We start from the raw sequence: 27185 nt of genomic DNA on the forward strand, positions 1-27185 counted from the left end.
AACCCACAGTTCTTGTTAAGAGACATTAAAATAGGTCTTATGCCTGAACACCTACTCCCAAAATAAATTTTATTTGGCAAATTCTCATCCCCTTGAGGTTCAAAACAGGAAGTTCTGGGAGTCTCTGAAACATCCTGGAGGTGACCTTACTCCTCTGCCAAGTTATCTTGACTTCCCATAGAAAAAAGCAAAAGACTAAAAGGAGAGAGAGCGATTTCTAGATACGGGAATATTGCATTATGCTGCGGTGCGTTGGAGTAGCAGTTACTGTTCAGGAGACCACTACCTAGAATGGTACCTGGAGGGCTTAGGGGAGTCACAGGTGCCACCTCATATCTCTCATCCCCTTTCTCCCACCCCATACTGTTTCAAGGACTTAGGGTAGTGACTGCCAAGTAGAAAATAAAGAGAATTCCTGTTTGGCTGAAGCAGCAAAGATTTTCATGGCCATCAAAGTGAGAACTCACCTCTAGGCAGGGTAAAAGTCACTGCGTGGGGCACTTTAAACATCTGTAGTGTTAAATCCAACGCTCTGGCAAAAGCAAAGCCCCAAAGAAAACAGGGTGTTTTGAGGTAAGTTGAACTATTTCAACATATGCTCATTGAGGTAGCCAAATTATGATGTGGGTGGCTTAAAGATTTCATATGTATGAGATATTGGGGGAGGAGAGCGGAATGGCATCTAATGTAAAGAAAGTGGCAAGTTGGGGAGCCTTACAAGGACTGCAATCTTGTAGCCCCACATCGAAGAGCCTTAGGATGACGGAAGCTAGTGATTGGAAAAAGCACCTGGGTCTCTCTGCAAGTGAGTGCCACTTTCTGTTCTGACTTATTTTTCTGAAGTTTGGGCCTATTTTATATAAACGGGAGGAATCCCAAAGGACACCTTACTTAACCCCTAGCCTCAAGCTAAGTCAACCTAGAATTCATCCAGATCACCTGGATTTGCTATATGGAAAGTTGTGGGGTTTTTCCCCCGACATTTGTTTCCTGTGTATTCAAGCTTTTGACTCACAAGTGTCCCAGTCCAAACTCACCAGTTACATATTTATGTAGCAGCATCAAAGCAGTGCTTTATATCCATAGGAATAAGTTTATCCCTAATAATTAGATTATGGTCATTCAGTCAGCAACTTTTTCTAGAATTTCTGTGATGTACTAGATCTTGTGAGCTACATGGTCTATCTGTAAGGATCTTGTCTTGCTGAGGATACAGACTGACATGAAACAGTAAGCAGACAGTACATGAGATTTTATTTAGTTTCAACCAAAAGACAATTAGATTCATTTGGTCTTAGAGTGATTAAGTCTGTTATTCTTAACAGATCTCGCACCAGAAAATCTGAATGTCTTTGGTTCCTATGTATGCAAGACAAAGATATACCCAAAGTAAGCATTTTCATAATGCTGGGTTAACCTAATACAGGAATCGGAAAAACAAGATTAGCTGTTGTGTTTTAAGATTGTAACATGGCACTGACAATTTTGAAGATGCATTGTCTGTGTTATTGAACTGAAACATTATGCTGCCCTAACAGAATTTGAGCTGATGCTAATTCTCGTCCTGGCCCTGACGGGTCCATGTTCCCTGATAATTGTATACAGCACTGAGGCAGGAGGAACTGAAATTCCAGGAATACAGTTACGGTTAATCTGTTGTTGAGTTCAGTCAGACAGCCAGTGTTTTGTAAAGCAAGGCTCCAGGATAATTGGGGTTGAGGAAAGGGATATAATAGAGTGGACAATTACCACTTGCTCTCCGTTAATTCAGCCCTTCTTCCTGTGACACTTTTCTCTTCAGCCAGCCAACACGGAGGAGCTTTGTAATGTTTATAGTATGACCACCTGTTCGCTGTAGGAGAGGAATAACAGAAAATGATCTGTATAGAGAAACTCTGAAAGAATAGACACCAGGACTCTACTAGAAGTGGTTGGTGTCAAATTGGCAGAAGTTGTATTTTATATGTGTGTGTGTGTGTACTCACAACAATTGAAAAACTGACTAGAATATATGGACACGAAGGAAGAAGTGAACTCAGTGTATACCTACTATAGAGATATGTTGCTGAATTAAATGAAATAGATTCAAGGCAACTAGTTCAGGGCCAGGGCCAGGGCCACAAGAGACCCTCAGTACTAGTTTCCTTCGCTTCTCTGGACTAGTCCCTATTTCACAGGCTCAGCCTTGTTGGATGAATGGCATTTTTATATTCAACCATGAGAAAGCAGCTGTGGTTCTTGATGGGGGTATCAAATCTTATTGTAGTCTCAGATCTGTTACTGAATTTCTAGTTGACTAGAGGCTCATCTCTTACCTTAGTTATCTAGTACTGCTATGACAGAAATTCCCCAAGTAGTGGCTTTAATGAACAGGGATTTATTTTCTCACAGTTTTAGGAGGCTGAAAGCCTGAATCCAGGGTGACAGTTGTAGGGAAAGGCTTTCTCTGTCTCTCAGGTCTAGGGGAACGTCCTTGTCTCTTTTCAGCTTCTGTTTCTGGGCTTCTTCACAGTCTTCTGGTGGCCTGGCATCTGTCTTCCCCCTGTGTGCTTCCTTCTCTCAGTGCTTAATCTACTCTTTTTATCTCTCAGAAGTGATTGGTTTAAGACACTGCACTAATATGGTCTCATTAACATAACAAAGAAAACCCTATTCCTAAATGGGATATTCACAAGTACAGGAATTAGGATTTACAGTGCATATTTTTGGGAGGGACGTGATTCAATTCATAACGTCCCTTAACTTCTTTTTGCCTTAGTTTCTCCCTGTGCAGAATGGAGCTAAGCATGCCCATTTCTAACCGATTGATGGAAAAAATGGTTACAAAAGCATTTTTATTTCTAACTGAGTTTTCAGGCTGAAGTGTCTAGGCAAGAGGTGAAGAGCAGTAAATGAACTATTTGAGATCTTAATTGAGACTAGAGACAGAATACAGACTACAATTTTTACTTCCCAGTTATATGTTAAAAAAAAAAAAAAAAGAATGGAATTGGATAGCACTTTCCTCACCGTTATTTCTAAGTCACCGAGGGTTGAGGCCAAGGACACCAAAGCAGAAGCAGGCAAACAGCAGAAATTCAGAAAGCTCTATGAAGAGTCTCCTAGAATATGAGATTTACTGTGTGTATTTGAAAGGAAGGTAGAAGGGTGGGATCTTCTGAGCTTCTCAGATGGTTTTCTGAGCTTCTAGTCATCCTTTCTTTGAATATAAACTTCTTCAATATATCAATGTTTAACCTTTCAGCTAAATAATAGATAGGCTCATAAAATAAAGAATATCAACCATGAGTGCTGTGCACCTTTAAAAAATTATCTATGTGAGACCAAATAGTCAACAGTTACTTTAAAGCAAAGATCAAAGGGTAAGGGGACAGGAAAACTAGATGACTGGAAATGGAACATCTAGAATGGAATCGAGAATATTGACACATTGTGAAAAATGTAACCAGTGTCCCTGAATAATTTGTGTAGTAATTGTTAAATGGGAACCTAATTTACTGTGTAAACATTCACCAAAAACTTTAAAAAAGTTATATATATGTATATTATATATATATATATAATATACGTATGTATATTTCTCAATGTCTACAGTGCAGTTTAATTGAAAATAGGAATTTTATTATTCTGTGTGGAGAGTTTCTACCTATCAATAGCTATAGTGACATTTTCTTAGGAAAAGAGCATAAAACTTCAAACTATGAGCCGAAAGTGTTGCAGCTTGATCGGTCACAAGCTGGAAGATCCATACACAGCTGGAGATAGCAGGGGTAGGAACTAAACCCTTTTTTATTTTCATTAGTCTTATGTAAATAGCTCTTAACACTTCTCATGCTTAATCTACAAGCAAGGACCTGTCACCAACATCAAAATCAGCTTAGGAAATACACCTTCCCTGCTTCAGGTATCCCCACATGATGCCATTTGCTGCTACGTACAAGTGACAGGGCTGTATTCTTTGTGGAGTGAGAGCATGTCCTATACATTCCTGTTTGAACATTCTCCATTCCCAGCACCAGTTCAGTAATGTAGGGGATTGCACACACATACAATCGTTGGAGCCCAAGGAAATTAAGGGGGAAAATTTTCAAAAGCAGTGGTCTGTCATTGTTAATGAATATGGCCATACTGAGCTTATTAACAGCTGTTGATTTGTGATATTGTGAAATGTGTTTTGAAAGATGCCATTTGCAGGCCTTTAGTAAGCTACAGGCCATTTTAGGTCAGCAGGCTAGATCATTTTAGGAGTTAATATTAATGGGCTGCTATCAGCCTGTAAGGAGGAGCCCTCGTGGCACAGTGGTTAAAAGCACTGGGCTGCTAACTGAAAGGTCAATAATTCAGACGCACCAGCTGCTCCAAGGGAGAAAGATGTGGCAGTCGGCTTCTGTAAAGATTACAGCCTTGAAAACCCTATGGGGCAGTTCTGTCCTGTCTATGAGTTGGAATCAACTCAACAGCAGTAGATTTTTGATTGTCAGCCTGTAATGGACCTAGGAATTATAAGATAGCAACAAGGTAGTAAACACAAAAGCTTAAGCAATATTTTATTTTCTATCGGGAATTTATAAGACCACCCTGAACAAGTTAGGAAACCCTGGTGGCGTAGTGGTTAAGAGTTATGGCTCCTAACCAAAAGGTCGACAGTTCTACTCTGTCCCATAGGGTCGCTATGAGTTGGAGTTGACCGGGCAGCAGGGGGGGGTTGATTTTTGGCTTTTTGAATAAGTTATAAGCCATTCGGTGCACTCTAGGATGTTACTTTTGCTACAAAACCATCTTAAGGAAACAGACTTTAAAGTGAAATTCTTTATATGCCATCATTTCCCTCTGAAATGATTTAAAATAAAGGACCATTTAAAGATATAACATGCCGGAACTCTTCCTTCAACTGCACTTCAGTGCAAGAAAGTCATTTTTCACAATGTTAAAGCCTAAAATGCCAAGATTAAAAGTATAGCCTTTCCCTAGAATTTCTTGAAAGTACCAAGAATCTGTTGTTTGCCTTCCTAGTGTATATTTAATAAGGAATTATAGAACTTGCCTAGTTCTTTCACTTGGGTCTCATAAAAATTCCTGTCAGATAAGCAGGGCAGTTATTATTTTCCGAAATGTCTGAAAAATGAGCCTCGGAAAGTTACCTGTCTTGTTCAAGTTCATAGTGAAGCTAGCTGACTTCTGCATTACAGCCAAGGTCTTTATACTTCTTTGTGCTCTTTGGCTCCCCTATGGAGCACTCCGACAGGCGAGCAGAATAAGCAAAATCATTCCATATTCACAGATACGAGAGGAGAAAGTTCTTTTACATCACTGATAAATCATCAACATCAAGACCCGTGCTTGTTACCACTGAAGTGGCTGGTTTTAAGACGACATTGCAGTCAAAGCTGTAGCAAGTTGGGGCAGAGCCATAAATTCATTTAGACTGTAAACTTTTAACGGCCCACCCAAACTTCTGCCCTGTTTATGCTTCCCTTTCCCAAGTACAGGACAGTGTTTCTCCCCATTTTTCCTTTCCCTTTGTAAAAACACCCAAATTTCCATGTAACGAACACCATTGATGTAGGGTGGGCTACTGCCAGCTTCATCTGCCTTCAGCAACAGTCCACGGCCCAAGTTCACCAGGTAAGGGATGCTGGTCACACGCACAGCTTGTCTCTCCGTCTCAGGAAGGCCTCGGGGAGGTGTAAGTGATCCTGGGGGCATCCCACAGGCTTCTCCAGTGTTGAAAAAGGATAAATCCTTCATTGACCTTGGTGGCTCTGTTACTGATAACAGTATCATTTGCTCTAATGGCTAATATTTGTTGACCACTTACAAGTGCTAAGCGTTGTATAATGGATGCTTCTTGCTTTATCTCATTTAACTCTCCCAATCCTGTGAGATAGGTAATATTACTGTACCTCTTTTTTGACGGCACTGGGTTTTGGGTTGGGTTTTAAAGAGGAGGAAACAGCTTTCCTGGCTATAAAGCTCAAGATTACCTGGCTCAAGAGGCTGACTGCAGAGCTTTTGTTATCATGCACCATGCTGTACCCATAGTACCAGCACAGCAGGTCACAAGCCAGTGGTCAGCACAGCAGTGGAGCCCCACAGGTGCTGCCACACCTGTCCCCTTACAGTTGCTCTCAGTCCCTCTGGGTCATGAGACCAATATGGTTGTCTGTTTAGACTGAGGGAAAAGGCTTGTTGCACTAGTTAGAACTTCCTGAACTCACAGTGCTGGTGGTAGGCAGTGGAGCTGCCTGACTTGTGATATCATGCACACCCCACCCCTTTCCTACTAGCTCCACAGTGTCATCATTACAAGATCTACAGGTGCAAATTCTGGCCTCGGGAAGGCACATGCCCACAGGCAGCAGGGGCAGTGGGTGGCATAGAAGACCCCTCCCAGGCATTGCCAGTGTGGAACCAGGGCTCCTGGGCTGCCTTTAAGGAGCCCATGATCCCATTGGTGATGGCCTGTGACTGTGTAGGCCTTAGCCTGAACTGATAGAAGAATTGCTCAGCACCAATATTGAGCACGTACTACATTCCAGGAACTGCCATCTGCTGTACATACATTATTTCATTCTTGTTCCTGTCAGTGCAGGAGCATTCACGTAGTGAAAATAACAGCAGACATTTCATTCTTTCTGCTTGGCCACCAAATTAGATTGGTAACTGGTTTTGGAAGAGCTAAACGTCTGGCACAGGCCGTAACAGGTACAGCAGAACAGCACAGATTCAAAGGGACCTATTCCTACTGGAGCATAAGCCAGGATAGCCGCAGTTACCTGGAGAGAGGCCTGCATGGTGGGAACTGAGAGCCATCGTGGTTCTCAGGGTACCTCACCCTGACTCAGATCCCTAGAGACAATGTCCTAGATGTTGGCATATTGGGGTATTTTTGGTACAGAGTTAGAAGCCACTAATAATTGCTACCTATTCAACTCTTGGAAACCCTGTTGACGTAGTGGTTAAGTACTATGGCTGCTAACCAAAGGGTCAGCAGTTCGAATCCGCCAGGTGCTCCTTGGAAACTATGGGGCAGTTCTTCCCTGTCCTACAGGGTCGTTATGAGTCGGAATCAACTGGATGGCAACAGGTTTGGTTTTAGGTCTTTTGTATTCAACTCTTAGTATACATTAGGCTCAGTACTGAGCTTTTTACCCATGTTATCTCATTTGACTCTTAAAACAACCTCTGAGGTAGATATTTCAGATATGGGAGTAGCTGACACCTAGCAGAGGTGAGTGATTTGGCAGTAAGGAGCAGAGCAGAGACTAGAGTTCAGATCCTCCTGAGTCTGAGTCCCTGCACTCCACACCTCCCACCAACAGTGTGAAAGTACAGGGAGTGAAGCCTGGTCTGTTACCACCAGGCAGCACAGACCAGGGAAATGGCCCAAGGCAGAGCTGGAGTGACTCCCCACATAGTGTGTGTCTTGCTTCCCAGACCATGCCCACCCTCCAAATCACCATATTAGGATCTTAGGGTTTTCTATTGGTTATACATGTGCTCCAGCTGCTCCAGGTCCTCCCCATTCCCTGCTGCTTTCTTTCCATTCCATCAGGAGAATAGCCTTCTCCCTTCCCCCAGGGCATGGGGCAGTGCACACTGAAGTTGTAAGGATCAGGGCCCTCAAGGCAACAGGACCTCTTCTGTGTGACCCTGACGCCATGTCCCAGGGCCTATGGTGCATAAATATGGGGGATCCACGCACTGACCCTGGTCCTCTAAATATAAGGGGTGGGTCGGGAAAGCTGGGTGAATGCTGTCCTGTGCTTCAACGCAAAGTTTGCTGTAAGCTCAGAATCCTTGGTGGTGTTTAAAATATGGTAGCTGCATCAGATAAGCGTTGTGTCTTGGAGTGTTTAGTACGCTTAATTCTATCACAAAAGGCCTCTGGCTTACTCATTAGTGAATTTTAAAATTAAGATGGCCTTAAAAAAAAAAGATGTAGGAGAGAAAAAAATTAAGTTGATCTTTGTAAAACATGTATTTGATAAATATTTTTAATCTCTCTCAGAGCAGTTCTAGCCAGGGGAGGTATTGACCTACAGGAGCCTCCTGGAGAGGCCATCATGCAACTGCTCATAAATTGTTGGTTCTGATAAAGAAGATTATTTCTTCTGTTTCTTGAAATGATGGAAAATAGTTATAGCATCAGGGTGAAAGAAACTATATTCTTTTTGCATTGGCTTATGTGCTTTTTATTATGTTTTGATTGGTCTTTTTGTCACTGGAAGAACAGAGAGAAGCAGAAGTTACTGTTAGAGTGTAGTTTTATGCTACAGCCTCCCAGAAGGAAATTTAGGATTTAGATGTTTATTTGAGGCCTACTCTGTATCAGGGATTGGGTCTCTTATACGAGTCACCGAATTTAATTCCCACCCCAGGGCTCTGAGGGAGGCCTCCTTGCCAAGCATCACAGTGTGAGAGAGGGTGAACAGCCTCGCTGAGGAGGCCCCACACGTGGTACCTGATAGGGCCAGGGCCTGGTCTCAGGGTTGGCTCTCACCACACGGCCAACTTTCCACCCAGAAAAGAAAAGGAAAAAAACTACGTATTAGCCAAGGGTGACGTAGATAGTGTCTCAGAAGGTAGAATGGAGCTCTCTTAAAATCTTGTTCTCAGCATTATAAAGTAATTATAACTAGCACTTCATGAGCGATCGTTACATGCCAGGACTGTTCAAAGCACTTTCCTTTTATTAACCCATTTAAACTTCACAACAGCTCGCTGAGATGGGCACAAAGAGGTTAAATAACTTGCTGGTGTTTCGTGGTCTGCAGAGCCAGTTCAGGTCTCAGAACCTGCATTTATTGAGACCCTATCAAGTCCCCAGTTCTTTAGGAGGTGTTGAAGAAACGTATGACCAATGTTTGCCCTTAAAGTTTCCACGATTAAAACCCTTGAAACAATTAAGACTTGAAGTGCCGAATTGACTGTTACCAGACAGAAGAGCATTTCATTTTTTCCAGAAACCTAAAATTGAGGGGTAAGATCTTATAAAGAATTTTATTTTCTGATCTATAAACAGACTTATATATAAAGCTTAACTGGGGTCCATATGCTTATGCATTTAATGCATTTCTTTGTTGAAAAGAGTAAAATGACATGAAATGGAAATGACAGTGATAAACTGGTTTCATGCTGTAAAAGGGATTAATACTGAATCTTTCTCATCTCCCATAATCTTATTTTTGCAGTTCTCTTTCTGTTCTTACCTCTTTTATTTCCTTAAGAATAAAAGGCATGGAAAACCTTTACAGTGAGAAATCAAAAAAAAAAAAACCAAACCCAGTGCCATCGAGTCGATTCCGACTCGTAGTGACCCTATAAGTGAGAAACGTGTGAACTGTTAACAATACGCAGACTCACTGTCTCTGTCTTTATGTTTCCCTTTGGCCCTTGGTCACATGTCAAAGTGAGATGATTAGGGAAAGTCCTTGGAAGGCACTGGGTACAACTGTCTTGCCTCATTGCTCAGCCCCTTCTGATCTTGGACCTGTGTGTCTCCTTTAGGACTCAGACCCCAAGAGGACGAGTAGACCTATTTCTTTAGGCAGGCGTTTGGTGGGAGATTGACACTGTTGATGTTTGGCCATCTTGAGATGTTTTATCCACAACTCAGGATTTCTGACGTCTTCCTCTCCCTACCCCCAGACCTGCCTGACCACTGAAAATGCCTAGAGCCCATGAGCCCACTCAGGACAGAGCCTTCTCCCCTCCACCTACTGAGGGCTCAGTATCTGGTTAAGTACCTGACATAGGAATTAGTTACCATCTATTTGGGCCATTCCTTTACACATTTTAAGAACAAAATAAGGGAGCTCTACCACCCCTGCCCCCGCCCCCGGAAGTTCTTCACATGCCCTTTTTGGGGAGAAGGAGATCAGATAAAACAGTGAGGGCTTTCATCAGAGCAGGAAGCAAATCACGATTTATCATTGCCAGATATTATTGGCAATTGGGCTGAACTAAAGGATGCTCAGACATAAGCTTGTTCTAGAAAAGGCTGGAGGGGAGAAGAGCTACTCTTTCCCTCTCCTTATCAGCTCCCTTCTGCTGGACCATCAGGCAGTGAGTTCCCAACTTCCATTCCAAGGGGCATTCCAGCTACCAGGTGACCCAACAGCAGCTTCACACATGGCAAAGGTAATGAGACTGAACATCTGAAATTCTGTGTGTAAATACTGCCTTCAGAACCTTCAGTCACTCTAGCTTTTTTCTAAAAGCAAATGCAGGCTTTCTTTTATTTCTCATTAACACTATTCAGAGACACGAACAAACGCTCCAATGGCAAAATTGTCAAGTTCTCTTGTGACTAACAGCTTTTTCCACAGTGCTTTTTATAAACAGGATTGCCATTTGAAAAGATGAACAAAACACTGTGGTATGAGAGCAAAACAAGTTGAAGGAACAAAATGACTAGTCCAGATACAGCAAATTTTGATGTATTTGAGAACTGATATGCATGCTATATGCTAAATTTAGATTACACTTCAAGTTAGGATACTGAATCAGCTTCAGTAAATTTCTTTGTGACTGTGACTGTTGCTGGGCACAAATATATACGCAACTTCTTTTCAAAAGGAGGTCCTCTGCTTAGCGGGTGGCATGCCACAGAAGCAGCACTGTTCCTAGTAGTCCTCTCCAAGCTCCTTGAGAAACTGTGCTTTATTGCAAGTTTCTATTGAAGATGTAACGCTTTTACTTCTTAAACTATGACTTCCATTCTGCAGGATAATTAAGGGCAGTTATTCCTGTTAGAAATTCTAGCCCAGTTGAGGCTGAGTTAATAAATAGCTGTTTGCCGCTGACATTAGCAAGGGTATCTTCATTAAGGTGGTCATGTGTCAAGAGCACTAAGTAGGTTGCCATGGAATTTGTGGGCTTCAGCCTGGAGTCTGGCTTTCCCTGAAATTAAAAATGTTCAGCCTCCTGTAAAAAGTGTTTCCTTACACAGAAAAGCAGAAGGATCATTAAGTAGATGAAATGACTGGGCTGAGGAACTTGATTGTAAAGGCTGGTGAACGCACACATATTTTAAATAAGTACAGCCATGCGTCATCGAACGTCCGTGATACTTTCTGTGAAATAGGATGTTAGGTGATTTGGAGTTGCGCAAACACCATATTATGTGCAGGCAGTCCCCGAATTATGAACGTCCAACTTACTATGTGCAACCCATCGTTATGAATCAGCCCCTATAAAGCCTATCATATTTGAAATCTGAGGTACCTACGATGGTTTGTAATAAGAAATGGCTGCCACTTTGCAATGCTCATCAAAACATTCTTATTACTGTATTATGTTAAAGATGTTTTAGTGTATCTGGAAGTATTTCTTTTAATGTTTTTTACGTACTATAACATTATATGCCTGGCAGCGTGGTCACTTTGTATACAAGAGACACGAGATACACGTGTTGCATGCAGGAAGCTATTGCGTCTGCTACATCCAATAAGTCCCGTTACATCTGCCATGTCCCGTTCTCTAATCGGGATTCCTGAACTTATGGGACCACGGATGTACATGCGGTTGGACGTTGCCCGAACGGACGTTATGTGGCACATGACTGTATTGACAAGCTTTGTAAGAGAAGTTGTTTCAAGATTTACAGGAAGAGATTTGTTTCACTTTACTCCCTCTTCCCCCAGAAATAGCTACTAAGAAAGCACTAAACTTGTTTTGAGGATTGAGTAGTATCAAAGGACGATAAAGATATGGTTCAGGGGCAGGACCAGAAAGGGGGCCAGGTGAACTGACAAAGGAAAAGGGACTGTAGCAGGTCTTATATGTGCGCGCACACACATCTCCAGGGGGTCAGTTCCCTAGCACTTGGTAAAGCTGCTGCTCTCCTTCAGAGAGTCCTGCCCACATGGACCAACCATCTCACTAGGCTTAATCATCTTTGAATCCATAGGCCTAACACATAGCAGATATTCGATAAATGTTTGCTAAATGAATGTGTAAATTTTGCTTACCGCTTAGGCCAAACTAGCCTACGAGTCAGACATTCTGAATGTGACTCCATCAGTGACCGGCTTGCAGTTAACTGAGGACAATGGATTGTCCTCAGATGTTATGACAGAGCCCTGGAAACTGGGAGAATTGGTTGGCCTGTGTAGGAATAAGGCAGCATGGTTGGCTTAACTAATCTAGTGTTTCTCAAAGTATCCCTGAACCAGGAGGATTCAGATCCTGAATCTAGTCAAGATCCTAGATAACTTATGGGAAGTTATTTTTATTTCTAAAATTTTACAGTTAAGTATAAGTAATCCAGTTTCATTGTGAAAATGTTAATTTTTCAAGACCCTAGGAGAAAACACCTGAAATATAAGGCCTATTTTTTATCTTGATGCTTTCTATCGTACATCACATGGAAATATTATTAAGAGGAGAAATGCAAAATAGTCCTGGGTCGGATGGGAGGAAGAGCAGAAGCTGCCAGTCTAAACTGTCCAGCCCATCTGAACTGTCACTTTCATTAACCAGATGGTTGATTCTGAGCACCTTATTTTTTTCTTTTCTAACACATTCTCTTAAAGATCCATAATTGATAGAACAAAATTCTAACTCAAAAAAAGACCAGACTTACTGGCCTAACAGAGACTGGAGAAACCCTGAGAGTATGGCCCCCTGACACCCTTTTAACTCCGTAATGAAGTCACTCCTGAGGTTCACCCTTCATCTGAAGATTAGACAGGCCCATAAAACAAAATGAGACTAAAAGGGCACACCAGCTCAGGGGCAAGGACGAGAAGGCAGGAGGGCACAGGAAAGCTGGCAATAGGGAACCCCAGGTTGAGAAGGGAGAGCGTTGTCATGCGGTGGGGTTGTTAACCAGTGTCATGAAACAGTATGTGTACTAACTGTTTAGTGAGAAGCTAGTTCTGTAAACCATCATCTAAAGTACAATAAAAATTTTTAAAGAGATCTGTAATTGATAGATGTTTTCTTATGAGTTTAGGATAGGGCTTTAATCTCTTGAAAAGATTGATAAGGGTTAAAATTAAAAGAATTTTCTGTTAAGCCTCAATTATTTACAAAATTTGGGTAAAGAGAACATTTTATTTCTCAAGTGCCTAATTGGCATTGACTTCATTGCCTGATACACAGAAGCAGTGGGTATGTGAACACTGTCAGATCACACAGATATAGATATATAGATATAGAGAAAAATTTGAAAATACTGATTTTTATTAGTAAATGAAAACATGAACAACTGGTGTTTCTAGAATCTAGACTGCAATGAAAAGAATCTCATCCCAAGCTTTAAACGTGCTTAAATTTGTGGTTTTCATCTATGTAAACGTGCACTAGACACTGTAACTTAGCCATAACCTAGCAACTGGTTGATTAGTACCACTGAATGAAAAATGTTTGCCAAGTTGACCTAATCTGCTCCACAAGTGTGCCTCATAATTAATTTCTTGTCATTATTAAAAGTGCAGATGGCTAATGGATTCTGCTCCTTCCTTTAGGTTTATTTCAATCTACAGAGGACCCAGCCACACCTACAAGGTCCAGAGGCTGACGGAGTTCACATGCTACTCCTTCCGAATCCAGGCAGCAAGTGATGCTGGTGAAGGGCCCTTCTCGGAAACCTACACCTTCAGCACAACCAAAAGTGTCCCCCCGGCCATCAAAGGTGGGTAGACAGGGTGTCTGTCATACGTTCCTTTGACAGTGAGGGAATTGTCGAAGCTCATTTCTGACCTTAAATATACTCATATATAGTCTTCTAATATTTATAATATCAGCAAGAGAAATCAAAAGAACATTTTAAAAAGAAGGTTCAAAATGGGTTGTCTGGGGAAATGAGAGGCCTTAAAGGATTTTTCTTAGATATATATAAAGGGTTATTACAAATAAGTTAATAACCAGGTATTCTTGTCCCCATAGGAGATAGATGGACAAAGTAACAGACCTCAATGACAGAGCTTTGGTTTTGAAATAAAGGTGAATTCCTGGGGCTAAGCAGTAACGACATTTTACCAGGGAAGTTTTCAGAATCTTTTTTCCCAAAAATATTTGGGTGGAGCGGAGGCTGTCATGCATCTTCAGATGACTTTGATGCCTAGAAATTGGGGATCGACTTGAGCAACCCCTGGCCTATGACTGCAGCTGTGGAGAGATGCCTTTGGAAAGCTGCAGCAGCAGCAGTGGCCTGGTCTTACCTCTCTGAGCATATGCTTTGAGGCTTGTGCGTAACTGGTTTTACTACTCTGCCTCATACATGGGCTCAGGTAGTGCAGAAAGCGCTAGACCCCAACCTTCTCCCATATCTTTCTGAGGAAGTGAACAAAAACCACTCTGCCAAACCGCTCTCTCCACACTCCACCAGATCTACTGAGCCCCTTTCCCCCATGTTCTTCCACAGAGTTAGCTCTGTGTGTAGCAGACTCACAAGGCAGGGCCTTCAGCAGGGGCTTTTGAAGCATGCTTGGCACATCCCACCCAGCTTTAGGCCTGGGTCCCAGCCCCCTCGCGGACTCCTGAGGCTATGCTCCTGTTCCCTCCAGATCTCATGGTTCTCATGTAGGTTCCTGCTGCGTGTCTCTCGGTGAGCTGGCGGCACTAGTCATTTCATCCATCTACTGCTCAAAGTAACCCTGTAGGTAACAGACAAGCAGCCCACCTGAACCAGGTTTTACAAGGGTGAAAAGAGTTCCTGTATTATTTGGGTGGCTAATGGGGCGAGCACACCTGTAGAAAAGGTCCTAAATGCGTTTGGCCCCAGGAGCACAGCCATTTGATTCGCTGCTTCCACATGGAGGAGCTAAGTTAGCTACCCCTGGGGCAGCAGAGTCAATTAAATGAGAGTGAGGAGCCTCCAGGACCTGGTTCAGGTCTGGCTTGGATTCTGTGACGGTTTCCTATAGCTTCTACCAGGGCTAGTTTATGATAAATTCCTTCTTCCGTGCACCTCAGCTCCAGTTGCATTTTTAACAAGCTCCCAGGTAGTATTGATGTTGCTAGCCCATGGACCATAATTTCAGTAACAAGACAATATAGATCACGTGATAAACTCATGCAAGAGGAATATAATTGGAATATAGCCAGTGCTTGGCACTTGCTTCTGTATGTGACTAAGAAATTAGTATGAATGTGTACATGCAAGGCCTTACTGGGTCACTGTGGCAGTAGGTGTCCTAGTCCTTGGATAGAGCTTCGAGTTTCTGCTATATCAGAACAGTTCCTGAACATGCCATGGTTGCTTGGTTTGTTGGTAACAAGAAAGGTTCACTACATTTACCAGTTAGCAAACTTCAAGGGTCTTTCTGGTATAGAGAAGCCTTAACTTTGTCTTTCAAAGTGGTTTTTGGTCCGGATTCATTTTATGGTAACTAGAACACTCTTTGTTTTGATAGTACTTCCATTTCAAGCTTCTTTTATTTCAGAAGGACAGAGTCTTTACACTACCACATGACCTGGTCTTCTTCTTCACAGTCTTACATTCAGGAAATTATTGTCCTTAGTTAGAGTCCTGTTTAGTCTGACAAGTTTCCTTATTTAGTTTTTCCATAAATTGTTTGGATTTTTAGCCAAATAATTCCAACAGACTGATTTTTTTTTTTTTTTTTTTAAAGAAAAACTGTTATTTTTCTGAAACAGTATCCTACAGAGAATTACAAGTAGAAACAACTATCCCTACAGAATTGCTTTTATGTCATTAGGAATTCAAATAAACTAAAACATGCAACTATAAGGGGGAAAATGCAGAACAGAATTTCAAATTCTCTTAGACTCTAGACTTTCCAGAGCCGTGGAGGGTGGATGAACCCCTGTAACTATTGCCTTGAGATAATCTTTAAACCTTAAACCAAAAATATCCCCTGAAGTCACCTTAAAACCTAACAATAGTTTAGCTTACCTAGTAAAAGAGGTCTGTACTGAGCATTATGGAGCCCTGGTGGCACAGTAGATTAGAGCTACAGCTGCTAACCAAGAGGTGGGCAGTTCAAATCCACCAGTCACTACTTGGAAACTCTGTGGGGCAGTTCTGCTCTGTCATATGGGGTTGCCATGATCGGAGTTGACTCGACGGCAATTGGTTTTGTTTTTTGGGTTTTTGAGCATTATGCTCTTTTAAGAACTATCTATATGGGATCAAACTGACATAGCTGCTCAAAAGATTAGAAGGAACCTTGGGGGTAGTTTATGTTAATGAAGGAGAAACAATTCAGAAAAGGAGGGTGAGAATGGTTGCATAGCTCAAAGTATGTAAGCAGTGTCATTGGATTATACATGTAGAAACTGTTGAATCGGCTTATGTTTTGCTGTGTATGTTCTCAACAACAACAAAGTAAATAAAATTTAGAAAAAAAACTTATGAGAATTAAAGGGAATAATGTAGAAGCACATATTGGAGTGTCTGATACATTCTCAATAGGTACTCAGGGATGGTGAAGCTTCATCTTGCTTACTTTGGCCACATAATTAGGAAAGAGCAATCCCTAGAAAAGGATATTACGTTTGGTAAAGTAGAGTGTCAGCAAAAATGAGGAAACCTCGCAGTTGAACAAATTAACATAATAGCCACAACAGTGAGCTCAGACATATCGAAGATCACGGAGATGGCACAAGACCTGGCAATGTTTCGTTCTATTGTGCATAAGGTTGCCATGAGTTGGAGCTGACTCAACTGCAGCTAATAACAAGAAGCACAAGAAATGTAAAGTAAAACAATGGTAGAAAATATCCTTCTGTCAGGGTTAAATCTTGAACATTGATTATTCTTACCTCTCACATTGGAATAATGACATGACTTTATAATTTTGAATAATTTAAAATAAACTTTGCCTTGAAGAAATGTACCACAACGATAAAGGAAAAGGATAGTTTGTATTTTCCCACAGGTAAGAGAAATATCTTTATCATACCCGTTTGCCTCAAGGTAATTTGTGACACTTATGGCTGGAAATTTATGGCTAACCAGCTCAACTAACTTGTCCAGACACAAAATACTCCCAGTAGTGTTCTTTGCCAAATGTATTTTTTTGTTATAAATGAAAATGCTGCCTAAGCTTTGGAATAGTACTATTACATTAAGAGAAGTATAGTACTCTAACAACAACTAAAAAATGCAGCTGTGACCAGGGGACCAAGATGGCTGACTAGGTAGAAGCTACCTCGGATCCCTCTTGCAACAAAGACTCGGAAAAACAAGTGAATCAATCACATACATGACAATCTACGGACCCTGACCATCAAACACAGATCTAAAGAGTTGACCTGAGTGACAGAGACTGAGAATGAACAACCACGCGGAAGCAACGACTGCTTTCAGAGCCTGGAGCCAGCGTCCCAGTCAGAAAACCTTGGCGCCGGGCTTTGGACTGGGCACAGGGGAGCTGAGCACGGCATCCTGAGACGGCGTAAACACAGGTCGCAGCCCTAGCCCCCAGAAGTGACCTCGGGGGAAGCCCAGCCACTGTACACAGGCAGCACAGCGACGCAGCTGACAGGAGGAGAAGTCACCAGGAGGCAGCGACTGATTTTGGAGCCTGGAGTCTGGCGTCCCAGCCAGGGAACCTTGGCGCTGGGCTTTGGACTGGGAGCAGAGGAACTGACCATGGCTTCTGAGACAGCACAAGCACAGGACACGGGCCTGACCCTCAGGGGCAATCTCGACCCAGCCAACGCACACAGGCTACACACCCCTCGGAAATCTCAGATAAAACAGTCATCACCAAACAAGATAAGTAACTTTGTCTATATTCCGGGGTGCTACTCTCTCCTATTTATCTGATCCCTCCCCTCCCCCAGGCGGCTTCATTAACATTGGAATTTCCTGAGCCAGAGAGTGAAGTGCTCTGCGGTTTTTCTTTCCTTTTTGGTCTTTTCGTAACCCATTCTCCTGGCCTGAGAGAAGCAGCTACAAAAAAACCCAGGGACCAAAAATCCTTCCCTAATTGAACTAAAAATACACAACCAGCTCCAGCCAAGCATATGAGATCCACAGTCTTGGGCTTTCATCCCTACAGGGAACTAGGTGGCTATTATAATGCAAAGACAATTCTGATAGGGATCTGACTGTAATTGTTTTAGCGGATTACTAGAAAGACAAGTTTCCCAGGTCTGATATCTGCGTATTCAACAGAGCCCTCACTGACCCACAAGGGGGAAATGAGGGCTGAAGTTCCCCCCAAACCACCTAGCCTCCTGCCTTAGGGGTCTAAAGAGGGTGAAACCTACCAATCTGTAGAGGTACTTGCATTGGGTGCCTAAGGTACAGCTGCAGAGCACACTCACCAAAGTGCTTTAGGAATAGAGACACACCTACCTCACTGGCATTTGGGGGAAGCCTGTCACCATCCTACCCCCCCGGAGTGTGACCCCCTGCTGCTACTAGAATCTGGTGCACACAGCTATCACCACTACTCCTCTAGGTGGATAGGTGACAGTCTGCACCACACACTTGATGACCCAAAATCAGATTCTATTCAAGAATCGTGAACGGACTCTTAGGCTTATATATCTGGTAACAGCCCAAACCAGCTGGTAATAGGACATAAGTGATTCAAGGGCTACAACAATCAAGACAGCGCAATCTAGTAGCCCATCTACGTATATGGAAAGGAAACAAAACAAAATAAGACTCAGTGAGCAAATATAAAATAAATCACTACAATATCTTAATGATGGCTCGGAGACAGCAATCGATATCAAACCACATAAAGAAGCAGACCATGACTGCTTCTACAACTCCCCAAACTAAAGAATCAAAATCTTTCCCAAATGAAGATACAGTCCTGGAATTGCCAGATGCAGAATATAAAAAACTAATTTACAGAATGCTTCAAGACATCAGGGATGACCTCAGAAATGAAATAACGCAATCTACAGAAAAAGCCAAGGAACACACTGATAAAGCAGTTGAAGAACTCAAGAAGATTATTCAAGAACATAGTGGAAAAATTAATAAGCTGCAAGAATCCATAGAGAGACAGCATTCAGAAATCCAAAAGATTAACAGTAAAATTACAGAATTAGACAATAGGAAGTCAGAGGAGCAGACTCGAGCAATTGGAATGCAGAGTGGGGGACCTGGAAGAAAAGGGAGTTGACACCAATATAGCTGGGAAAAAAAATCAGATAAAAGAATTTAAAAAATGAAGAAACCCTGAGAATCATGTGGGACTCTATCAAGAAGAGTAACTTGCATGTGATTGGGGTCCCAGAACAGGGAGGGATAACAGAAAATACAGAGAGAATAGTTGAAGATCTGTTGGCAGAAAACTTCCCTGACATCATGAAAGACGAAAGGATATCTATCCAAGATGCTCATTGAACCCCATTTAAGACTGATCCAAAAAGAAAATCGCCAAGACATATTATCACCAAACTTGCCAAAACCAAAGATAAAGAGAAAATTTTAAAAGCAGCCAGGGATAAAAGAAAGCTCTCCTACAAAGGAGAATCAATAAGAATAAGTTCAGCAGAAGCCATGCAGTCAAGAAGGCAATGGGATGACATATATAGAGCACTGAAGGAGAAAAACTGCCAGCCAAGGATCATATATCCAGCAAAACTCTCTCTCAAATACGAAGGTGAAATTAAAACATTTCCAAATAAACACAAGCTTAGGGAATTTGCAAAAATCAAACCAAAGCTACAAGAAGCACTAAAGGAAATTGTTTGGTCAGAAAATCAATAATATCAGATACCAGCACAACACAAGGTCACAGAACAGAACATCCTGATATCAACTCAAATAAGGAAATCACAAAAACAAATTAAGATTAATTTTAAAAAGAAAAAAATGCTCAAAACAGGGAATCATTGAAGTCAATATGTAAAAGATCACAATAATCAAAAAGAGGGACTAAATACAGGAGGCATAGAACTGCCATATGGAGAGGGAAACAAGGCGATATACGACAATACAAATTAGGTGTTTACTTAGAAAACTAGGGGTAGATAATAAGGTAACCACAAAGAGGTATAACAACTCCATAACTCAAAATAAAAACCAAGAAAAACATAACGATTCAGCAAACATAAATTCAACTACTATGAAAATGAGGAACACACAATTTACACTGAAAAACGTCTCAGCACAAAAAACTAAGTGGAAAAATGAAATCGTCAACAACACACACAAAAAGGCATCAAAATGACAGCACTAAACACATACTTACCTATAATTACACTGAATATAAATGGACTAAATGCACCAATAAAGAGACAGAGAGTCTCAGACAGAATAAAGAAACACGATCCGTCTATATGCTGCCTACAAGAGACACACCTTAGACTTAGAGACACAAACTAAAACTCAAAGGATAGAAAAAAATATATGAAGCAAACAACAAGCGAAAAAGAGCAGGAGTAGCAATATTACTTTCTGACAAAATAGACTTTAAAGTTAAATCCACCACAAAGGATAAAGAAGAACACTACATAATGATTAAAGGGACAATAGACCAGGAAGATATAAACATATTAAATATTTATGCACCCAATGACAGGACTGCAAGATACATAAAACAAACTTTAACAGAACTGAAAAGTGAGATAGATACCTCCACAATTAGAGTAGGAGACTTCAACACACCACTTTCGGAGAAGGACAGGACATCCAGTAAGAAGCTCAGTAGAGGCATGGAAGACCTAATTGCTACAGTCAACCAACTTGACCTCATAGACTTACACAGAACACTCCAAACAACCGCTGCAAAGTATACTTTTTTTTCTAGTGCACATGGAACATTCTCTAGAATAGACCACATATTAGGTCATAAAACAAACCTTTGCAGAATCCAAAACATCGGAATATTACAAAGCATCTTCTCAGACCACAAGACCATAAAAGTGGAAATCAATAACAGAAAAATTAGGGAAAAGAAATCCAATACTTGGAAACTGAACAATACCCTGCTGACAAAAGACTGGGTTATAGAAGACATTAAGGAAGGAATAAAGAAATTCAGAGAATGCAACGAGAATGAAAACACTTCCTATCAACCTCTGGGACACAGCAAAAGCTGTGCTCAGAGGCCAATTTATATCAATAAATGCACACATACAAAAAGAAGAAAGAGCCAAAATCAGAGAACTGTCCCTACAACTTGAACAAATAGAAAGGGAGCAACAAAAGAACCCATCAGGCACCAGAAGAAAACAAATAATAAAAATTAGAGCTGAACTAAATGAATTAGAGTACAGAAAAACAATGGAAAGAATTAACAAAGCCAAAAGCTGGTTCTTTGAAAAAATTAACAAAATTGATAAACCGTTGGCCAGACTGACTAAAGAAGTACAGGAAAGGAAACAAATAACCCAGATAAGAAACGAGATGGGCCACATCACAACAGACCCAACTGAAATTAAAAGAATCATATCAGATTATTAGGAAAAATTGTACTCTAACCAATTTGCAAACCTAGAAGAAATGGATGAATTCCTAGAAAAACACTACCTACCTAAACTAACATAATCAGAAGTAGAACAACTAAATAGACCCATAACAAAAAAAGAGATTGAAAAGTTAGTCAAAAAACTCCCAACGAAAGAAAACCCTGGCCCGGACGGCTTCACTGCAGAGTTCTACCAAACTTTCAGAGAAGAGTTAACACCACTACTACTAAAGGTATTTCAAAGCATAGAAAATGATGGAATGCTACCTAACGCATTCTATGAAGCCACCATATCCCTGATACCAAAACCAGGTAAAGACACCACAAAAAAAGGAAATTACAGACCTATATCCCTCATGAACATAGATGCAAAAATCCTCAACAAAATTCTAGCCAATAGAACTCAACAACATATCAAAAAAATAATCCACCACAACCAAGTGGGATTTATACCAGGTATGCAAGGCTGGTTTAATATTAGAAAAACCATTAATGTAATCCACTATATAAATAAAACAAAAGACAAAAACCACATGATCTTATCAATTGATGCAGAAAAGGCATTTGACAAAGTCCAACACCCATTCATGATAAAAACTCTCAGCAAAATAGGAAATGAAGGAAAATTCCTCAACATAATAAAGGGCATCTATACAAACCAACAGCCAACATCACCCTAATTGGAGAGAGCCTGAAAGCATTTCCCTTGAGAAAGGGAACCAGACAAGGATGCCCTTTATCACCGCTCTTATTCAACATTGTGCTAGAGGTCCTAGCCAGAGCAATTAGGCCAGAAAAAGAAATAAAGGGCATCCAGATTGGCAAGGAGGAAGTAAAATTATCTCTATTTGCAGATGACATGATCTTATACACAGAAAACCCTAAGGAATCCTCCAGAAAACTACTGAAACTAATAGAAGTTTGTCAGAGTTTCAGGTTATAAGATAAACATACAAAAATCACTTGGATTCCTCTACATCAACAAAAAGAACATCGAAGAGGAAATCACCAAATCGATACCATTCACAGTAGCCCCCAAGAAGATAAAATACTTAGGAATAAATCTTACCAAAGATGTAAAAGACGTATACAAAGAAAACTACAAAGTACTAGTGCGAGAAACTAAAAAGGACCTACTTAAGTGGAAAAACATACCTTGCTCATGGATAGGAAGACTTAACATAGTAAAAATGTCTATTCTACCAAAAGCCATCTATACAAACAATGCACTTCCGATCCAAATTCCAATGACATTTTTTAATGTGATGGAGAAACAAATCACCAACTTCATATGGAAGGGAAAGAAGCCTTGGATAAGTAAAGCATTACTGAAAAAGAAGAAGGAAGTGGGAGGCCTCACTCTATCTGATTTTAGAACCTATTATACAGCCACAGTAGTCAAAACAGCCTGGTACTGGTACAACAACAGGCACATAGACCAATGGAACAGAATTGAGAACCCAGATATAAATCCATCTACATATGAGCATCTGACATTTGACAAAGGCCCAGTGTCAGTTAATTGGGGAAAAGATAGTCTTTTTAACAAATGCTGCTGGCATAACTGGATATCCACTTGCAAAAAAATGAAACAGGACCCATACCTCACACCATGCACAAAAACTAACTCCAAGTGGATCAAAGACCTAAACATAAAGACTAAAACGATAAAGATCATGGAAGAAAAAATAGGGACAACCTTAGGAGCCCTAATACAAGGCATAAACAGAATACAAAACATTACCAAAAATGACGAAGAGAAACCAGATAACTGGGAGCTCCTAAAAATCAAACACCTATGCTCATCTAAAGACTTCACCAAAAGAGTGAAAAGACCACCTACAGATTGGGAAAAAATTTTCAGCTATGACATCTCCGACCAGCGCCTGATCTCTAAAATCTATATGATTCTGTTAAAATTAACCACAAAAAGGCAAACAACCCAAGGCTTAAGGGGACTTCTAAGTCAATTGGCAAAATAATTGTATTATGAAAACATTCTGCATCCCACTTTGAAATGTGGCATCTGGGGTCTTAAATGCTAACAAGCAGCCACCTAAGATGCATCAATTGGTCTCAACCCACCTGGATCAAAGGAGAATGAAGAACACCAAGGTCACACGATAACTATGAGCCCAAGAGACAGAAAGGGCCACATGAACCAGAGACTTACATCATCCTGAGACCAGAGGAACTAGATGGTGCCCGGCCACAACTGATGACTGCCCTGACAGGGAGCACAACAGAGAGCCCCTGAGGGAGCAGGAGAACAGTGGGATGCAGACCCCAAATTCTCATAAAAAGACCAGACTTAATGGTCTGACTGAGACTAGGGGAATCCCGGTAGTCATGGTCCCCAAACCTTCTGTTGGCCCAGGACAGGAACCATTCCCAAAGACAACTCATCAGACATGGAAGGGTCTGGACAATGGGTAGGAGAGAGATGCTGATGAAGAGTGAGCTACTTGTATCAGGTGGACACTTGAGACTGTGTTGGCATCTCCTGTCTGGAGGAGAGAGAGGAGGGTAGAGAGGGTTAGAAACTGGCAAAATTGTCACGAAAGGAGAGACTGGAAGGGCTGAGTCATTAGGGGGAGAGTAAGTGGGAGTATGGAGTAAGGTGTATATAAGCTTATATGTGACAGACTGACTTGATTTGTAAACGTTCACTTAAAGCTCAATAAAAATTATTATTTAAAAAAAAAAAAGGACAACCCAATCAAAAAGTGGGCAAAGGATATGAACACGCACTTCACTAAAGAAGATGTTCAGGCAGCAGCTAACAGATACATGAGAAAATGCTCGTGATCATTAGCCATTAGAGAAATGCAAATTAAAACTACAATGAGATTCCATCTCACTCCAACAGAAAAAAAAAAAGGCTGGCATTAATCCAAAAAACACAAAATAATAAGTGTTGGAGAGGCTGCGGAGAGATTGGAACTCTTATACACTGCTGGTGGGAATGTAAAATGGTACAACCACTTTGGAAATCTATCTGGCATTTTGTTAAAAAGTTAGAAATAGAACTACCAGAAAAAAAAAAAAATTTTTTTTTTTTTAGCCCAGAAATCCCACTCTCGGAATATACCCTAGAGAAATAAGAGCCTTTACACGAACAGATATATGCACACCCATGTTTATTGCAGCTCTGTTTACAATAGCAAAAATTTGGAAGCAACCAAGGTGTCCATCAACGGATGAATGGTTAAATAAATTATGGTATATTCTCACAATGGAATACTACGCATCGATAAAGAACAGTGACACATCTGTGAAACATTTCATAACGTGGAGGAACCTGGAAGGCATTATGCTGAGTGAAATTAGTCAGAGGCAAAAGGACAAATATTGTATAAGACCACTATTATAAGATCTTGAGAAATAGTGTAAACTGAGAAGAACACATACTTTTGTGGTTACAAGGCGGGGGGAGGGAGGAAGGGTGGGAGAGGGTTATTTACTGATTAGTTAGTAGATAAGAACTACTACTTTAGGTAAAGGGAAGGACAATACTCAAACACAGAAGGTCAGCTCAACTGGACTGGACCAAAAGCAAAGAAGTTTCCAGGATAAACTGAATGCTTCAAAGGTCAGCGGAGCAAGGGTGGGGGTCTGGGGGCTATGACTTAAGGGGACTTCTAAGTCAATTGGCAAGATAATTCTATTTTGAAAACATTCTGCATCCCACTTGGAAATGTGGCATCTGGGGTCTTAAATGTTAACAAGCGGCCCTCTAAGATGCATCAATTGGTCTCAACCCACCTGGAGCAAAGGAGAATGAGGAACACCAAGGTCACACGATAACTATGAGCCCAAGAGACAGAAAGGGCCACATGAACCAGAGACTTACATCATCCTGAGACCAGAGGAACTAGAAGGTGCCCGGCCACAACTGATGACTGCCCTGACAAGGGAGCACAACAGAGAACCCCTGAGGGAGCAGGAGAACAGTGGGATGCAGACCCCAAATTCTCATAAAAAGACCAGACTTAATGGTCTGACTGAGACTAGAGGAATCCCGGCGGTCATGGTCCCCAAACCTTCTGTTGGCCCAGGACAGGAACCATTCCCAAAGACAACTCATCAGACATGGAAGGGTCTGGACAATGGGTAGGAGAGAGATGCTGATGAAGAGTGAGCTACTTGTATCAGGTGGACACTTGAGACTGTGTTGGCATCTCCTGTCTGGAGGGGAGATAGGAGGGTAGAAAGGGTTAGAAACTGGCAAAATCATCAGGAAAGGAGAGACTGGAAGGAGGGAGCAGGCTGACTCATTAGGGGGAGAGTAGGTGGGAGTATGGAGTAAGGTGTATATAAGCTTGTATGTGACAGACTGACTTGATTTGTAAACTTTCACTTAAAGCACAATAAAAATTATTTTTTAGAAAATGCAACTGTAAGATACTTTAATTCTAAAAAGGCTTTCAATGCTGCCCATTCTCTGGGTCTTATCTCAAATGTCTCCTGTTCCTCAAATATTTCTTAGACTCAACCACATGTGCTCTTTCCCTGCCTTGGAGCTTGCTGACGTTTTGTTTACACCTCCCTTTTAATCTGCCTTCCATTCAGTTTCTTTTTGTACTTATCTCCTTTTTTTTCCTATCTTGCTGTCCCCATCCCTCAACTAATTTTAAATTCTTTGAAACAGGGTCTGTCTTAGCAATTTTTGCATTCCCCCAGTGAACCTCACACAAGTGCTCAATAGAAAAAATAACAGAAATGTGATCCATTTTTTGATTAGTAAGATAGTGAGCAAAGGAGTTTTCATCAATGGCTTACTGGTCACAGAGTGTCTTCTCTGTGCGTAAGACACCCTGCAGTTCTCTGGGACCCTCAGCAAATAAACTCCCCCCTCAGGACAGACATGGGCATGCTCTCGCTCTCTCTGGGTTCCCTTAATATTAGTAAAATACTCATTGTTAATGTGATACTTTGAAATTTGAGCTGCATATGTGGATTTATATTTCAGCACCTCGAGTGACACAGTTAGAAGGAAATGCATGTGAAATTCTGTGGGAGACGGTACCACCAATGAAAGGCGATCCTGTCAGCTACATTCTGCAGGTGTTGGTTGGAAGAGAATCTGAATACAAACAGGTAAGAGCCAGTGTGCATGGCAGATGTGTGGCTTCCCAAAGTCAGCTGGCTCCGTGCCTCTGCTCATTGCCATGAGTGACTCAGTGACCAGTGAGCTACGGTTTTCCTAAAACCAGTGGTAGAAGCTGCCTAACATGTTACCTAATTCTTTAGGGTATGTAAACCCTAGTTTACACTTCACTTTGCAGCAGATGACATTCATCTTAAATGTTCATCTCTAAAGCAGAGCTTGTCGTATAAACGGTTAGGTTTTAAGTTCTATATTTGTGTTCAATACTGCACGTGATGTTTACGAGCATTCACGTCTGTATGTAATCGAAACCTAAAATACCTGTGGTTTTACTACAGAGGGGAAATGGGCTTCAGCAGTTACTGCTGAGACTATGTCCTGTCTGCCTTTATTATAGAAGTTCTAATGGAAGGATAGGGAGGTGACCCATAGGCTCTTGAGGCCTGTGATTCCGAAGCTCTAGGTTACTGCTTGTCACCCTTTAATTTATGTATGACACACCTGGGGATCCTTTTAAAATGCCAGTTCTGATTCAGTAGGTTTGAGGGGAGGCCTGAGATCCTGCCTTTCTAACAGGCTGCCAGGTGATGCAGGTGCTGGTAGTCCGTGGATCAGAATTAGAGTAATGAGGCTATGTAGATCACGTGACAAATCCATGCAAGAAAGAATGTAATTGGAATGTAGCCTGATAACAAATTTGATTTTAATCATTTTTCACA

At 41.3% G+C, this 27185-nt stretch overlaps 1 protein-coding gene across 4 annotated transcripts in view; it reads left to right on the plus strand.

The window, feature by feature from the left end:
- FNDC3B (fibronectin type III domain containing 3B) overlaps nucleotides 1-27185 on the plus strand; it is a 391122-nt gene that overhangs the window by 345047 nt on the left and 18890 nt on the right. For all 4 annotated transcript variants that reach the window (XM_064275476.1, XM_064275474.1, XM_064275478.1 and 1 more), the window contains exons 24-25: nucleotides 13476-13642; nucleotides 26329-26456. In XM_064275476.1, the coding sequence (XP_064131546.1) occupies nucleotides 13476-13642; nucleotides 26329-26456 (295 nt within the window). The remainder of the gene's footprint in view (nucleotides 1-13475; nucleotides 13643-26328; nucleotides 26457-27185) is intronic.

The sequence above is a fragment of the Loxodonta africana genome, chromosome 23 (assembly GCF_030014295.1).
Source record: "Loxodonta africana isolate mLoxAfr1 chromosome 23, mLoxAfr1.hap2, whole genome shotgun sequence".
Classification (NCBI taxonomy): domain Eukaryota; kingdom Metazoa; phylum Chordata; class Mammalia; order Proboscidea; family Elephantidae; genus Loxodonta; species Loxodonta africana.